At 41.8% G+C, this 15,499-nt stretch overlaps 2 protein-coding genes across 2 annotated transcripts in view; both read left to right on the top strand.

Annotated features, from left to right (window-relative positions):
* Window positions 1-12,247, top strand: rexo1 (REX1, RNA exonuclease 1 homolog). Its single transcript, XM_086048244.1, has 16 exons — window positions 1-323; window positions 1,002-2,764; window positions 2,849-2,947; window positions 3,662-3,875; window positions 4,137-4,258; window positions 5,203-5,340; window positions 5,458-5,581; window positions 5,703-5,828; window positions 6,692-6,832; window positions 7,218-7,331; window positions 7,410-7,483; window positions 7,611-7,721; window positions 7,808-7,923; window positions 8,027-8,165; window positions 9,584-9,704; window positions 11,404-12,247. The coding sequence occupies exons 1-16, from the start codon at window positions 146-148 to the stop codon at window positions 11,490-11,492; spliced, it is 3,669 nt and encodes a 1,222-aa protein (XP_085904370.1). The 5' UTR covers window positions 1-145; the 3' UTR covers window positions 11,493-12,247.
* Window positions 12,248-12,413: 166 nt separating this feature from the next.
* dmbx2 (diencephalon/mesencephalon homeobox 2) overlaps window positions 12,414-15,499 on the top strand; it is a 9,636-nt gene continuing 6,550 nt past the window's right edge. Inside the window, exon 1 of the mRNA XM_086048246.1 lies at window positions 12,414-12,637. The gene's annotated coding sequence lies outside the window, so the exon portion shown is untranslated. The remainder of the gene's footprint in view (window positions 12,638-15,499) is intronic.

Raw genomic sequence — 15,499 nt, 5'->3', positions numbered from 1 at the left:
TTTAATGTCCGCCACCGATCCAACATGGCGCCGTAGGGACGTTGTTATTGTCCTAACACTCATTCAAGCTTTGTTATATTGCCCACGAATGAGCGGAAACGGCCCGACAACGTTGGCGAGGGCATGAGAGGAGTATCTGGAGATAATGCTGAGATCAACCGGCTTCTTCCGTGGGCTTGACTGTCCGTTTTACACGGAATACACTGAGGGCAATGAGTATGGGTGCAACAGACCCTACTGTCACTTCAGGCACAGCCAGCACAGACGGCAGACCTACGGGGGTGCTGCTGTCGAAACGAAAAAGCTCCACGCCGCCCAAAAAGGTGACTTAAAACGGGCCACGTAGTCTTAGTTACGGGTCAAGATATTGCTGGAAAAACGCTCGGCTTCGAGGAAACGTTTGGAAGAAGATTGATAATGAATCGTCGCACTAGTAGCTTCCTAAAACACCTTAACTGTTAACAACCGACATGCTAAGGAAGTATGAATGATAATGTCGTTGGTTACACATGGTTCATTTCCTTTACACAAAGGTGTGTTGTCTCGTATGTCTCTGAGCTGAGGTCTTCCTATACATTGAGGGATTTGATTGCATTTTTTCTTGGAAAAAGTCGTGAAATTTCGTTAAACACTACCATAACAATGAAGACATTGTGTTCTGAACTAAGATGGGCTATGCATTTGGTACCTTGGCATTTAGTGGGGACTACCATTATTATTATTAATTACCCGTTTTACCACTTATCTTTTCTCACACTTGCCACACACTGCCACTGTACTAGGTTAGTACTTGTGATAGCGTTTGGACCAGTGGAGAAGTCCTTGCTGCTGGCTCTGACGGCTTACCACTGGTTAAAAAAAAAAAAACTTTTTCAGTGAACCTAATTTTTACTATGAAGTTGAATCTAAGAATTGTGATGTAAGGCAATTAATGTGGAATGTGGACATTATGAATCATCTTTTGTGTCGGATTCTAAGAGTGCTATACTGTCTTCCTGCAGAACAAGGTTATGACCCTTTCAAACCCGAAGTTGTGAGGCTTCAAAAGCATGAGAATGGAACTTCACCTCGCTCGGGAGACATCACCGGCGCTCTGGAGATGGTCAACAAGGCCATCGAAGAGGTCCGCAATGAAGTGGAGAGGGAGAAAAAGAAGCTGTTTCGGATTGGGGACGAATCGTATAGTCCTAGTAGAACAAGTGTGTCATCCTCCGATGGTGTTAAAGGTCAAGCAGCAACTACACACTTGGCCTACGATCCTGGCAGTTATCAAATGACATCAGGAGGGTATAACCCTACACCTGGTTGCAGCAAATACACTCTGGATTCGGACACTCAGGGAAGCAATAGCAACTGCATGGAATATGTTCCCACTTTGTTAAAAAAGAATCCATCTCGGACACACACACACAGAGTCCCCTCTCCGCCCCCAAGTCCAAAGTACTCAACCAGGACATCATCTTCAACATGTAAATACACTGTGGATACTTCAAAGCCATCTACAGACATGGAGTATGACCCACTCTCCAACTACTCTGCAGGGATTGCTGTAAAGCGCAAGAGCAATGTCAGCATGTGCAGTATTATTGTGGAAGGCAAAAAGACACAAAGACTCCCCACATCAAATGATGTCGTTGTCCCGTCTGTCAGAAAAGTACAGCGCCTGAGCGTCGACACAAACAAGTACACCTTTTCGGATTCTGATGGTGAGAGCTCTGGAACAGAGTACAGACCCACTACGCTCAGTAATCTTCAGCAGAGAAAAGCTAACAGCATAGCAAAAATTGAAGACAGTGTGGCGAAGGAGAGGAAAGAGGGCGCTATGGGTACCCTACAAGCACTGGCACAGAGGAATAAGGAGGACTTTGGGACAGGGGAACGTGCGGTGCAAAAGAAGAAGGTAAAAGTTGAAAAGTCTGACAAAGCAAAAGCAGGCCAACCATCTCTCATCAAAAAAAGTAGTGAGGATAAGGGCAAAGAGTCACTAAAGAAGCCTCAGCAAAAAGACCCGACAAAAAAGGAAAACAAGAGCCATGGGAAGAATGATGATAGAAAGAAGACTGTTAAAGTCAAGACTGCCGATAAAGTTAATAAAGAACACAAGAGAAGTGATGGAAAGAGTCATTCAAAAACAAATTCCAGCAAAGGAGGTACTGACACCGAGAACCGTGCAAGGGAAAGCGGCAAGTCCAAGTCTTCCGACAAGGAGCAAAGCAAGCAGAAGGAGAGGAAACATAAAAACGGTCAACTAGATGGGACTAAAAGAGACAAGGATGGAAAGAAACTCAGCAAAAGCAGCTCCTCTAGCACCAGTGCAAAAAGTAAAGCCAGTTCAGCAATCAGCAAAGGTAAAATGAAACTCAGCGCCAGCCCTAAAAATGTGAAAAATCTGAAGCAGAAACCAAGAACTACGAGTCTGAGTCATGCTGACCTTTTTGGGGATGAGAGCGCAGAGGAGGCAGAACCGATCGTGGTTGATGATAGCGATGACGATCAGGATGAAGTACTCGTGAGGAAATCTGCCGACGCTTTGAAGAGGGGGCAACTAAATAAGAGGAAAGCCTCAGAGCTGACTGCGTCATCCTCTGAGGATGAGGATGACAGAGCCGCGGAAGGGAGCGAGACCAATAAAGACGCTGCGATGGACATGTCACTTTTCCAGGATGCGTTCGACTTTGACTCAGATCCAATGGAGGAGTGTTTGCGGATCTTCAACGAATCCAATGATGTTAAGAAGGAGGACAAGGGAAGGCAAGCTAAGCAGGTAGCACTCTTACCGGACATTTTCTATTTGGATTATTTTGGGCAAACGGTCGGTGTCACATGTTTATGTTGTGTGTGCTGTCAGCCGTCCAGAGATTTAGAGGAGGGCAACGCTGAGAGCACTTTAACCACTCTCTTCCCTGGTCAGAAGAAGAGAGTCTCACACTTTGCTGCCAAAGGAAATGTAAGTTGACCCCATCATCCATCGCTTTCCCAATCATGTGAGCACTGTTCTAGCCATTTGTTGCCAAACAGTGGGCCGTAGCTTAGGCGTGTGCAAAATAAATTGCAATAAATGAGATGTATTACAAAAAATGTAGATCTGCTTTTGGGGATGAGCCAACCAATAAACAAAGTAACGAATAATAACAAATTACTCATCTAGCCTTTGGGCCACTTAAAAGCTGTTAATTGATGCAGGAACCGATTAGGTCTATGCAGTTGGTCCGCCATTTGCAACTAGCACTTCCCTTCTTCTTGGAGGAATTCAGTGACTAGATGTTCGGGTGTGTCTGCTGAATGTTTATACATTTATCCAGAAGGACGTTTGTGAGGTAGGACAAAATTCATATTGTTCATCCCAAAGTTTTTGGATGGAGCTTGAGGTCAGGGCCACCAAGTTCTACCACACCAAACTCACCCAAACATACCTTTTCAAAGGGATTGTATTAATTTATGTTGGAAACAGTACAACCCTTTCAAATTTATTACACAAAGTACTGTAATTTATGAGACACACTAACTTAAGAGTGTGTCATCTCAATGTGGCCACTGTTCCAACCTGAACCTGTGGGATATTTTATCGAATTTGTTTTTGTATCATAAATGGAAAGAGTTTCTTTTGAATACAATTCCATCCATGATCCGAACCGCTTTTCCCTGTTTTGCTTTTTCTCAGACTGATGCACCTTCAAAGAATGTGCTCCGGCCGTACAGGAGACCCACGGCTCAGGAGGTTTGCTATCAGCGCATGCAGATGGCGCAGCAGCAAGCTGCTCAGCTTTCTGCTTCACTCAAACCACCCTCACAGAGCACATCTAGCCCCAGCTCTACGGGAGAGAAGAAGAGGATCGCACACCGTCCCAACCCATTGACCATATCTTCAAAGACCAGTATGTCATTCCTGTTTATTTCTATTGTTGGTTAAGTTGTGAAAAGGGACCTGACCCCCCTGCCCCCTTGAATCTTCTTATCATTAAGTATTTTTCCACAAGGAGGTTGAGAATGCGAGAGCTGCACAAAAAATGTAACACTTGCAAGGGTACAACATGTTCATGTCCCTGGCATTTTCGTGGTTTATTCATCCCAAGAGAACTGTTTGATGAGACTATTATGATTATTTCTAAAATGTTTATCGATGACTATTTGGGCAGGTTCTTCAGATGCTAAACCAGCTGGTAGCCTGCCTGTTAGGACCCAAACCACAGCCGGTATCTTGTCAAAGACCACGTCCACTGTTGCACAAAAACGAGTGGCTCACACACCCACCATGAAGGTATTTAACCTCTAGAATGTCTTATAATTACTCAATATGATTGGGAAATCCTACACACGTGCCGGGATAACTTTAACAACTGCTGTCAGTCTGCCTCTATAAAGTGACTGTTCTACCATATGGTAGTTGTTCAGCCATTGCAGGTATGGGACTACCGTTTGCGAGGCAGTAAGGCTGGATTTAGACTGGAGGTCAAAATGCCACATTCTAATTTGAACCGTATAATCAGATCTTTCTGATTGAGTAGTTCCATGTACATTTTTAGTGTCACATACGGCTGTAGTTATACTAGCAGAACACATGAAATAACGTAGATATATTTACGCGGCCTTGGAAGGGGCCTGATTTTGATCTGAAGGAAATCTATTCCAGGTGGGGGTTTTTTCCCCCCCACTATCAATGCCCGAAGGACGTATTGTGTTTTCTGTCGCTGGTCCTTCCCTCTGGAATGACCTCCCTTTGGTTGGTAGGCAAGCCCCCTCTCTGTCCATTTTTAAAACCCAGTTGAAGACACATTTCTTTTCTCTGGCTTTTGATCAGACCTGAATTTTTCGGCTCTTTTCCGGTGTCAATTGTATATAGTGTTTTATGTCAATTTATTGGCTTTATTTATTTATATTTTATATATTATTTATGTCTATATTTATTAATACATGTACCACAGTCTTTTATTGATTTTGTTTTATTTATTGTATTGTAAAGTGCTTTGTTACAGCCCTAGCTGTTATGAAATGCGCTATATAAATGAAATTGTATTGTATGTGAGAGCAAAAAATTGCCATTTGATAAATGCAGAGTAGACTCTAAATCTAGCCTGTGTTATTTAACAACTTTTGATTGTGGAAACACTAAAATCAGGTGGTGACAATAACGCTTAAGAATGTCTTTTTTTTTTTATGTGTAAAATGTGATCTAATACCATTACACTCCCTGTGTTCCCTCAGAGTTCTTCAATGAAGCGCCCCATCATCCCCATTGAGTTTGGGGCCAAAGTCCCGACCATGATTCGCCAACGCTACCTTAACTGTTTCATAGACGAGTGCATCAAATTTTGCCCATCAGAGAATGTTGCCTTCCAGATGGTAGGAATGTCTTGAAACTCAAAGCTGCTGTCTCAGTTGGTTAGGTTGTGTCATGTTCCTTCATGACAGTGTTTTGACATGACAGTTTGTCAATGGAAAGCTGTTATTTCTTGCCAGGGCCTTGATGAGGAAAAGCTGGTGTACGAGCGGAGTAACACCAAGAACATCTATGTCAATTTAGCCGTCAACGCGCTGAAAAAGCTCCGTAACAACAACAGCTCCTGCTCCTCGCCTGCCATCAGTATGTCAGCACAGTCATGCATTGATTTACACCATGTAACGTGTACTGAATCCATCACAATGAATAGGCAGGGAATATACCTCTGTTTATACTGCCAACCTATATGTCTGTTGCTTTCCAGAGGAGGCAGGTTTACCACCTTCCCGGAAAGCACAGTCTCATCAGGAAGTTCTGGGAGGCCGCCTTGCAGCTATGACCAGTTTCACTGTCAATAGGATGGGTAAACAACAAGAAGAGAAGCTCATTGGTGAGGGGTTTTGCTTTTTTCCACATTGTTTCTAATGGACTGCAGTAGAATTCCTCTACACCCAATTTCTTTAAAGAGGAAGTCAACCAAACATATTTCTTTCTAGAATATGTTCTATGCAGGCCCACTAGATCAGGGGTCGGCAACCTTTAACAGTCAAAGAGTCATTTCGACCCGCTTTCCACGGAAAATAAAGCACTGGGAGTCGCAAACACTTTTTGACATTAACCTTCAAAAAACGCCAGCTTTTTTGAGTTCTCAGGCACCGATAAGTTCAAATTGTATAATAACTTATATTGCTATTGCACACTCATGTCCACATAATACTACCTATAAAATACATTCAATCGGTAATGAGTATTCCGTCAATCATTGGTCTCATCTTAATACCTTAAAGGGGAATAGACCTTTATAGTAAAAAAAAGTCATCTTTTTAAACATAAATAGTGCATTTCGTAGCACATTATTATGGAAGTTAATGACCAAAGTAAGGCTTCACTTACACTGAAGCCACTGCATTCGGAGTTATTTCACTTATTTGTCTATGTTGAGCCAAACAGAAGGAAAATGGCATTTACGTGAAGTAAGTGCAAAAAGGACTGAAAATACAAAGAGACTTTATTGCGTGTCATACACTGGACTTTTTGTTTTTATTCATCCCCACTGTACAAAACTCCACATTTTAAATAACTTGTCGTGTTTACATTTGGCCAGATTGCCAACTTTGTAGTAAAGATGCTGCTTATTTCCAGTGCTTGGCTTGCCTATCAAAATGCACATCAAATCTATCTGTTCATGCTGCGACCCAAACCAGCTCAGTCTGTTTTCTTCATAATTGAGCGTTTTGCTGTGCCACACTTTAGGAGCTGCACTCTACAGGAAGCTGAAGGCATATCTGATGACAGAGGAGCAGCTGCAGGAGCACGGATACCCTCGAATAAACCCCAACGCTGTAGGCAAGGCTGTTATATACAACCTCCCAGAGAAGAAGGCCATCATGGACCGTAAGCAGATACCGAAGTTTATCTAATATGATGCAGGTGTTAGTTTTGGGGAGGGAAATTTACAGGCTGATTCTATAATTCTTTCATCAGAATTGAGTGATTCCATAAGTTTTTCCCCTCTCCTTGGTCAAAAAATGTCACTGTTACTGACTACCACATGTTTTTCTTTCCTTTAGTGTTTCTTAAAGCCACAGTGTTGCCATTTGAAATGATTTTAGTTTTGTCATGTCTGTGAACTGCTCCCCCCCCCCACAAATTTAAACAAGTGAGTGAACATCATTTTTGCCAGGGGTTGTATATACTGAGAGTGTGAGATTAGATTATTTTCCTGCGCTTTTTGTCCATAGTCTTTCAGTCGACTAAATACTTTTGAATGTGTTTGCAGCATTCACCAAGATATGCTGCAGATGCGGTGCTGAGTATAAAGTCAATGTGAAGGGTAACTGTCTTCGCAAAGAGGAATGTGCTTTTCACTGGGGACGTTTGCGCAGGCAGAAAGGTAAAGTGTTTGTTAATCGTCCATGTAAAATGGTGAAAACTCTTGTTAACGTCAACATCCTGTGTCCTGCTGTGGCAGTGGCTGGAGGCTGGGAGACCATATACAGCTGCTGCTCCACGACTGCTGGTTCTGCAGGCTGCCAAACGGCCAAGGTATCTTCCAACATCCGAACTCTCACGAGCATTTCAAAGCCAATTAAAATGGCCTCTCTATGTAATTTTAATTGTGCAAGTCCAGCTCCATTCACTTGATGAATCTCCACACTGCGCATTTCCACAGCAACATGTTCAAGATGGGCGTAAAGAGTCGTTAGACGGCTATGTGACAACATTCAGCAAACCTCTCCCACTGGATGGCAATGGAGGAGTGTATGCCTTGGATTGTGAGATGGTAAATTCATTTCTTCTCTAATTACGCAGTGCCATGTTGCTCTCTTCCGAAATGTTTCTTTCATGGTTTTGTGTCCTTGTGCCCAGTGTTACACAAAGCAAGGCCTAGAACTGACAAGAATAACGGTCATAAACTCAGACTTAAAAGTCATCTACGACACGTTTGTCAAACCTGAGAGCAAAGTAGTTGACTTCAATACACGGTACGTCTGTCCCCTAAATCCTGAATTTAGCTGATACCGGAGGGAAGATCTGTGACGTGTAAGCAGTATTGTCAAGGAATTACATGTTTTTGTTCTTTGGCAGATTTTCCGGCGTGACGGCAGAGGACTTGGATGGCGCCACCATCACCTTGAGAGATGTTCAGGCTGTGCTGCTCAGTATGTTCAGTGCTGAGTCCATCTTGGTGGGGCACAGCCTGGAGAGTGACCTCCTGGCTCTCAAGGTAGATACCCCCGAAGTTCTTGGGAACAAACATATCACTTGATTGGCCAGGTACAAGTCTCCAGAAGTGACTCATATAAGTCAACATTGGCATGTGAAGATATCAAAGCAACTGTGAGCCAACTCTTGATTATGCAGAAAAGTAAAGGCTCCCACATTTTGCTGCACATTTTTATTGAGTTTGACATACTGCAGTGGGTCTTGAGTCTCATTTACTAATAAATGCGTAGGAATGTTCATACAGTCCATTTTGTTTGCACAACTGTGCGTATGATGATGAATCAGAATTCGTTCAATAAGAGCGTGTGCCTGCAGTGCCCTAATTTGCATAACACACGCCCCTTTTCCTTCAAAGAGGTCTTCTGTTTGATGGCTCTCACCCAATGCGCAGAGGTTATGGAAAAAAAACAGTTGGGAGAGACGTTCATAACGTTCTCAATCTATAGCCTATTTTCAAAAGGTTCATATCATTGGAAAGCTTGCTGAAACACTGAACCTGACAACATATATTGATGTCAATTATTTTTAATTAATTCCGAACTTTAATTAGAGACTGCTGTACACAATACACGCATGGAACAAATAAATTATGAGGCGATCAGTAAACACTGCACAACTTGGTGATGGTAAGAGATAAATATAGCACAGCAAACCATTTGTAGTTGTTGAGATTCATGCCGGTCGCAGTTACAGCACAAGCAAGGAAGTGGCCTATGTGTGCCTATAGGATCTTTTTTGACGGTCGTTTGTCTTCTGTAAATTAGTGGAAATGTTGTTCTAGATTCGTAACGTGCATGTGTAGGGCTACAGGATCGATACGAAAACACTGAAGCCTTGGATTCAATCGGCTCAATTGATTTCCAGGTCCAGCGTACTCGCGTGGTCTACTCTTGAGTGACAGCCGGCAAGAGACGGACAGATGGACTCATATACTGTACAATACAGAAGCACAAACAAGCACTTACAAGAAGTGTCCTTTTCATGTTTATTGGGGACATTAGTCAACTCATTAGCAAATTCTCAATTTAAATTACTGTTAAATTTATTATTAGTCTTTCTATATGACTGTAGTTCCAATAAACTGTGTATATTAGGTAAAAAATGTGTTTTTTGATGTTTTTTCAGAAGCTGGTCCATCATTTGTGCATACACATGGTCTGAGGCTGTTGTAGTTTGTTTGCAGAATACGCACAAGTACAGAGATATTGATGAATCGCATATTTGTGCGCAAAACTGTGCATACGCATGGTTAGTAAATGAGGCCCATTGTGAATGTGAGTGTGAATAATCGTTTGTGCATACGTGCTTTGTGACGACCAGTACAGGGTATAGTCTGCTTTTCATTCAAATTAAGATGGGATGATGTATTTTTTTCTAGTTGATGATGAAAAAAAAAAAATCTGTCATTCTCCATTTCAGCTCATTCACAATTCAGTAGTAGACACAGCCATCGTGTTTCCTCACCGACTTGGTTTACCCTACAAACGTGCCTTGAGGAATCTGATGGCCGAATACCTCAAACGCATCATCCAGGACAGTGGTGAGAGAAGTTGCACAGACTTAGCAGCAGTGTTTTCCTGTATTGAGCTTTATAATGCTATATCTTCTTGATTGTCATTTGTGTGAATACATCACTGGTGTGAAGTAGTGGTTAAATTGCTTAGTCGACTAGTTGTTGAGTTGACTTTACTCCTCTGCGTTGATTGTTTAAATCTTGAATTTGAGTGTTTTTCACATTTGATCTTCTAATTGGACAATTTACATTGGACCTTTGACTCTGCTGCTGTCACCAAACTATAACGCTCTGTGGTGCAGTGAAATGTCCAGCCAACAAATCAACACAGTCTTCATACTTTTGGACGAGTCCAATAGTACGAGTGTAAGCGGGTGGTGGATGAGAATAGCGGTTAGCCTCGCCAGCTTCTGTTATTCCAATTGGCAGTAGAAGAAATATAGAATGTAGATCTACTACTTTTGTCAAAAGGCTCTAAGTCAACTACATATTGGTTAATGTTACACACTAAATAAATCATTTGTTTTTCTTTTATTTTTTTCCCCTACAATTAAATCAAAGTAAATAAATATCATTTTGTCCGAATTACAGATAGTTATCAATCTTGTATATTGAGTAGTACTGATTAGAATATACGTATGCAGATCTGAATGAATTACGTGTATTATGTTTACTGTAACTGATCTTTGGAAAAACATCATGAAAATGAAAAAAAAAAACAACTGGTGTGTCAATGACATAGATGTGCTGGCCACCATACTCCCCAAGTAGCCATTTAGTTGGGTCATTACTTACCAAGTGCCTCTTGGCTGTTACGAGGGACATTTATCTAACGTTAGACCAAATACGTCCGATTTCTATTAAAATCGCACTTTTGCCTCTGCGGGCCGGATTGTTATAGTAGCCAAACGACATTTCATTACAATTTGAAATCAAATGAATCCCCACAAATCAAATGACAACGACCCAAAGTGCAAGGCTTTTCAATGAGCGTAAAGTTCGTTTTCGACGACTTGACCGCCATCTGGACGTGACGTCATTTTGACATAAGCTCGGAATTGTCCATAGTAAAACACAAAAACACCTTTTGTCATTTATCCCCAAGTGTGACATTTAAAAGAGAGTGACAGTTGCCTTTATGAAAGAATAGCAAAACCGCTGCATTTCCACACTAAGTATAAAATGAGATACAGCAGTCGTATCAAATATTTTGCCCCTGCAAAGATAATGCTGAGTTTTTATACGGTCAGGAAGATAATCATTTAATCATATGCTTATTACTGTGGTTTTAGTTTATTGTGGTGTCGAATTGTACTGCATCAAACATCCGTACGCTCTTATGTAACCAAATAAAATAACCAAAATATTAGAAACATCTCAGTATGGTGCAGAACAAACTTCAACTAGGACAAGGAATAACTCTGAGAGTGGCAGAAAAAATTTAGCATTATATCTTTATAAAGGGATGTTTTTTTTTCCATGCAGCTCACTTTAGATTTGATGTGCAGGTGTTCATAATGTTGTGGATAATTTAACTCTTGAAAGGCCAGAATTCTGACTGCTAAATGTAAATGTTGCCAGTAGATGTCACTAGTACATGCTTTAAGAAAAAAAAAAATCCATCATGGAAGGCTTTCCTTCATAGACGTGTCTTGAAGTGCTGAATTCATTGGGTGACATTTTCCAAGCTGGTTAAAAGCAGCAACTCTCATTTCTGCATTTACAGTCGATGGCCACGACTCGAGTGAAGATGCCGCCGCCTGCATGGAGCTGATGATATGGAAACTGAAGGAGGACGCCAAAGTCAAGAGATGACCTCACGCCACCCCTTCAGGCCTCAAATCACGCCTAGGAAGGGCATTTGGATTCGTTGGGACAGTTCAGCCCAGTTTTGAGCACAAACAGGCCAGAAACACCTTTTGTCGTTGCTTCTTGCTTATGACGGAGATAAGCAATAGAAGCCCTATTATCAGTGTTACTTCGTTTTGATAATTCAGTCCTCATTTGTATGTGAGTCGACGTGCATTTGTTTCGTTGAGCCTTTCTAACGCCCACGGCCTCAATAACAATCGGAGAATAAAAGACTTGTGTTGTCCACAGAAGGACGACGAGGATTATTATCATTTCTATGGCAGGCTACATTGCACTAGAGGAAAGCTCTTGACGCGTCTCGAGTGCGAGTTCTTCATCTGTGTTAACATTCGTTAACTTCCAATGGTAAGGAAGTCACTTATTCCTTGTTGTACATACTGTAAGTGCATTGCTCTCTTGGTACGTTGGAACGTTACCATGGAAATGCACTTTCTGTTTTCCCACATTGCACCGACGTCCTGTTTGTACAAGGCTAATTGTGTCATGTTCAGTTTGCAAAAACGTGACTTAACTTATCATACTTGATCATATTTAGGAAACACATTGTGTTCGCTCCAAACTATTTAATATATGAAGCACTGTACTTTTCAGTACCATCTCTGCCATGTGCTTTGCATGAAACAGAATATCCGGCAACACACGTTTCGAAGTTTAGTATCATCGGCCTTTACTACTAAACGCGGTCTATATGAGGTACCCTGTTGTGTTGTTAAATTGATAATGACCCCACAGAATGCTGTAAATAAGCTCTATGCAGTTTTCTTTTGTATTTCTGTATTTTTTGGTTGTTTATCTTTTCTATTAAAAGGGTATTAGTAGGAAAAAGGTCGGTCTTTTTTTTTTTTTTGTCTCGTTTGCGAAAATGCTTAGTGACAGCTCTGTCCAAGTACAGTGCAGGACCTCTTGCAGTGTGGCCATCCTGACCGCATGTTCTCTCAACAGCAGGTGCAGCTGCTGTAAACCTGCGTTCTCCAGCAGATGTGACAAATGGGAATGAAAGGCTAAAGTGAGAGGCCCATCCTTTGCCTATTAAGCTCCTCACGTCGCATGTCAGGATGCATTTCTCCCGGCCGGGTCAGAGAGCCCAGGTATGAAAAGAGCCAGATAGCTGGGATCAATAGCGACACAATGTTGCGGTGACAGCGAGGGGGGCTTCCTAGTGTGTGTTGACTGTTGCAGAGGATTTCTTAAACGTGTGGAGCAAAGCAGCTTAGAGGGATCGTCTTCATTATCAAATTCGATCAATGCTCGCCTTTCTCTCACACTCTCTCCCGTGATCACCTTTTGAGTAGTGTGGGTCACGTCACGCCGATGCGGGGGCTCTGAAATCGACCCCATGCTGAGGGACGATGAGCTCAATTATCTCTGCGTGAGCCCGAGCAAAGAAACACTTGACTGAACTTTTTTTTCCTTGATATAATGTAGCAAGGTAAATACAGTACTGAGACTATTCTGATTACTTATTTGACTACCGGTATTATTTAAAGTTATAATCACATGTGCAATCAGGTCTTTTAGCTTTTCAATGGTTGCAGCTGGAAGGCTGCAACGTACATGCAGAGGGTGGCAGATTCACATCACATTTCTTGAAGTCCTCGGGAGTTGGACCAACCTATATACTTGGAGAAGGCAGCAATGAAAAATGATTTATTTCTTATTTTTTTCTTCTGTGATCCAACGTCACCCATGCAGCTGTGCAGCTCCACTCACTAGGGTGCCCTTGACCCCAATTCGACTAACTGTCACACACTCTTTTCACTTGTCTTTAATCTACAGCACTTTGTGCCAATTAAGAGACTAATCTTGACTCAACCTCATGTATTGATCTGCTTTGTTAGGCTCCCGAGGGCTGAACATATTATAAGGAGCTAATTTGAAAGTAATATGTATCAAGGTTAGAAAACAAACATTTATAATAAGATGAATGAGAAGAATTTCACCCATTCGACTCTACCTGACCAAGTTAGTGCATGACATTGCTGTTAATTAGTATTATATTTGTCTGAATCCATGTTCTGAAACTACATTCATACAATGGTGTGTGTGTGCGCGCGCACTCAGTCAATGTCAGTCTAAGCCTGGAGTGTGTCATAGCCAGTGTCAGAGCTCACAGCGTGATCCTGGCCCACTGACCCACCGCCTGCTCTCCCACTCCGTCTCAGGTCAAAGGCCAGCCGGCCTTATCGATTCCCCCATGAAGAGCGCTTTAGCTCCTCCGCCTGCTTGCCGCTTTCCGGCCCAACTGCTCCTGTACCAACATCGCCCTCCCAAAGGCCCCTCAATTGTGTTCCGCATGCCGATTGATCCAGTCGATGTCCGAGGGGGCCTTCCATTCACATAACTGACAACTACAAAGGTCCCCTCTTGACAGATCTTTTCAATATAAATTTCCACTATTGATAACTCATTAAAAAAAAAGCCTGGACATAAGGGGCCTTGCTTTTGAAAACATGTTAAACAAGTGACAATGACAAAAAAAAATGGCAGAACAAAAAAGCAAACAAACTAAAAGAGGTACATATAAACCACTACCTCCTTTCAAGACTTAAAGAACTAAAATAAAGACTAACAGTGTATTTATCGACCCGCAGAAAGTTGATCATCATTATTTATGAATTCCTGTACTTCAGTTAACTAATATGTTTGTCCTGCGTATTTGAGAACAACCCATTTATTAATGCATACTAAAACTTGCGTATTGTTGCTGTCCTGTGAAAACACGTGTCCAATTTTGTCATTTAAAAAAAAAAAATGTTCACGTTTATGGGATGTACGAAATACAGAAACGTAACGTAAAAATTGATAAAAAATGAAAAAACGGACATAAGTGTTTTTCACAGGACAGCAACGATATGTTGTTGTTTCCCCTTCGGCATTTCCTTTCAGGCGTCGATATAATCCTTGCAAATTAAACATTCGCATGAAATATTTTGCACACCAACATGAAGAGATACAGAGAGTTCCCTGGTGAGATTTGATCGCCGATCCTTTCGACGTTGAGCCAGATGCAGTGCTCCACCTTTACTCTTATGAAAGTTATATTGTAAAAAAATGATTGGCTAGCGACCAGTCCAGAGTGTATACTGCCTCTTGCTCAAAGTCAGCTGGGATGGACTCTAGCTCACCTGTAACCCTGAACACTGAAGTGGGTACATAAACAAATGGATGGATGAAGTGATCTATCAAATGTTTAGTGTGAATATTTGTGGCCAAATGTTTTTGTGCTTCAAAGGAAAGTTTAAAAAAAAGTTTTTTTAAGAATTACATGGCCAGCCACACCAATTGCGCTTTCAAGGCGTTTATGGCTCACAGGCCACAGGTTCCCCCAGACTAAACTTGTTGGGAATTCATATTGAAAGGGACTCAAAATGTCAAAAGTTTTCCGCTTCATGTCATCCAGAAGGATAAAATATGTGTTCACTAATAGGCGGCTGCGGTACAACGTAACGTGGTACATGTCTTCACCTGCTCAGTGATGTGACTGGCCTTTTGTCTTTCATGCCCTGTAATCCGTGCATGTGTAAGTGGATCCCTTAAGAGGAGGATCACTGCTTTTGAGCTGCTTTTTACACCCTACAGGGGAGGGGAGGATTGGTGTGGGGGAGGCACGGGGAAAGGGTTGTCACTGAAATCCACTAACTACCGGTACTCATTTTCTCACCCTTCGTTTTTCGATGCGAGCTACTTTTGTGCTGATGATTACTTATGCTGCACCAAATCAAGTGGTTCTCACACTAGAATTACTAAAGGATGCTACCGAGGACATTTATTCAAACTTATATGCCCTCTGCACCCTAGTGTGAAATTAACCAGTTACACTTTATTGTTCTGAAAATGATTATACAGTGTATTTAGTACAAATAATATAGCTTTGTTTGTCCGTCTACAGTATATAGACAGATAGACGACGCCCAGCTCAGAATAAAAACTTGATTTAGCGGATGCTTCTG

The sequence above is a fragment of the Filicampus tigris genome, chromosome 12 (genome assembly GCF_054856515.1).
Source record: "Filicampus tigris isolate MCC_2025a chromosome 12, RoL_Ftig_1.0, whole genome shotgun sequence".
Lineage (NCBI taxonomy): Eukaryota > Metazoa > Chordata > Actinopteri > Syngnathiformes > Syngnathidae > Filicampus > Filicampus tigris.
The sequence above is the reverse complement of the archived record's forward strand: the minus strand, read 5'-3'. Positions and strand labels throughout refer to the sequence as shown.

Coding starts and splice junctions, on each gene's coding strand:
- rexo1 (XM_086048244.1), top strand. CDS start 146: ATGCTGAGATCAACCGGCTTCTTCCGTGGGCTTGACTGTCCGTTTTAC. Junction 7,332..7,409: donor ACGTTTGCGCAGGCAGAAAG/GTAAAGTGTTTG, acceptor CTGCTGTGGCAG/TGGCTGGAGGCTGGGAGACC. Junction 7,722..7,807: donor ATGCCTTGGATTGTGAGATG/GTAAATTCATTT, acceptor CCTTGTGCCCAG/TGTTACACAAAGCAAGGCCT.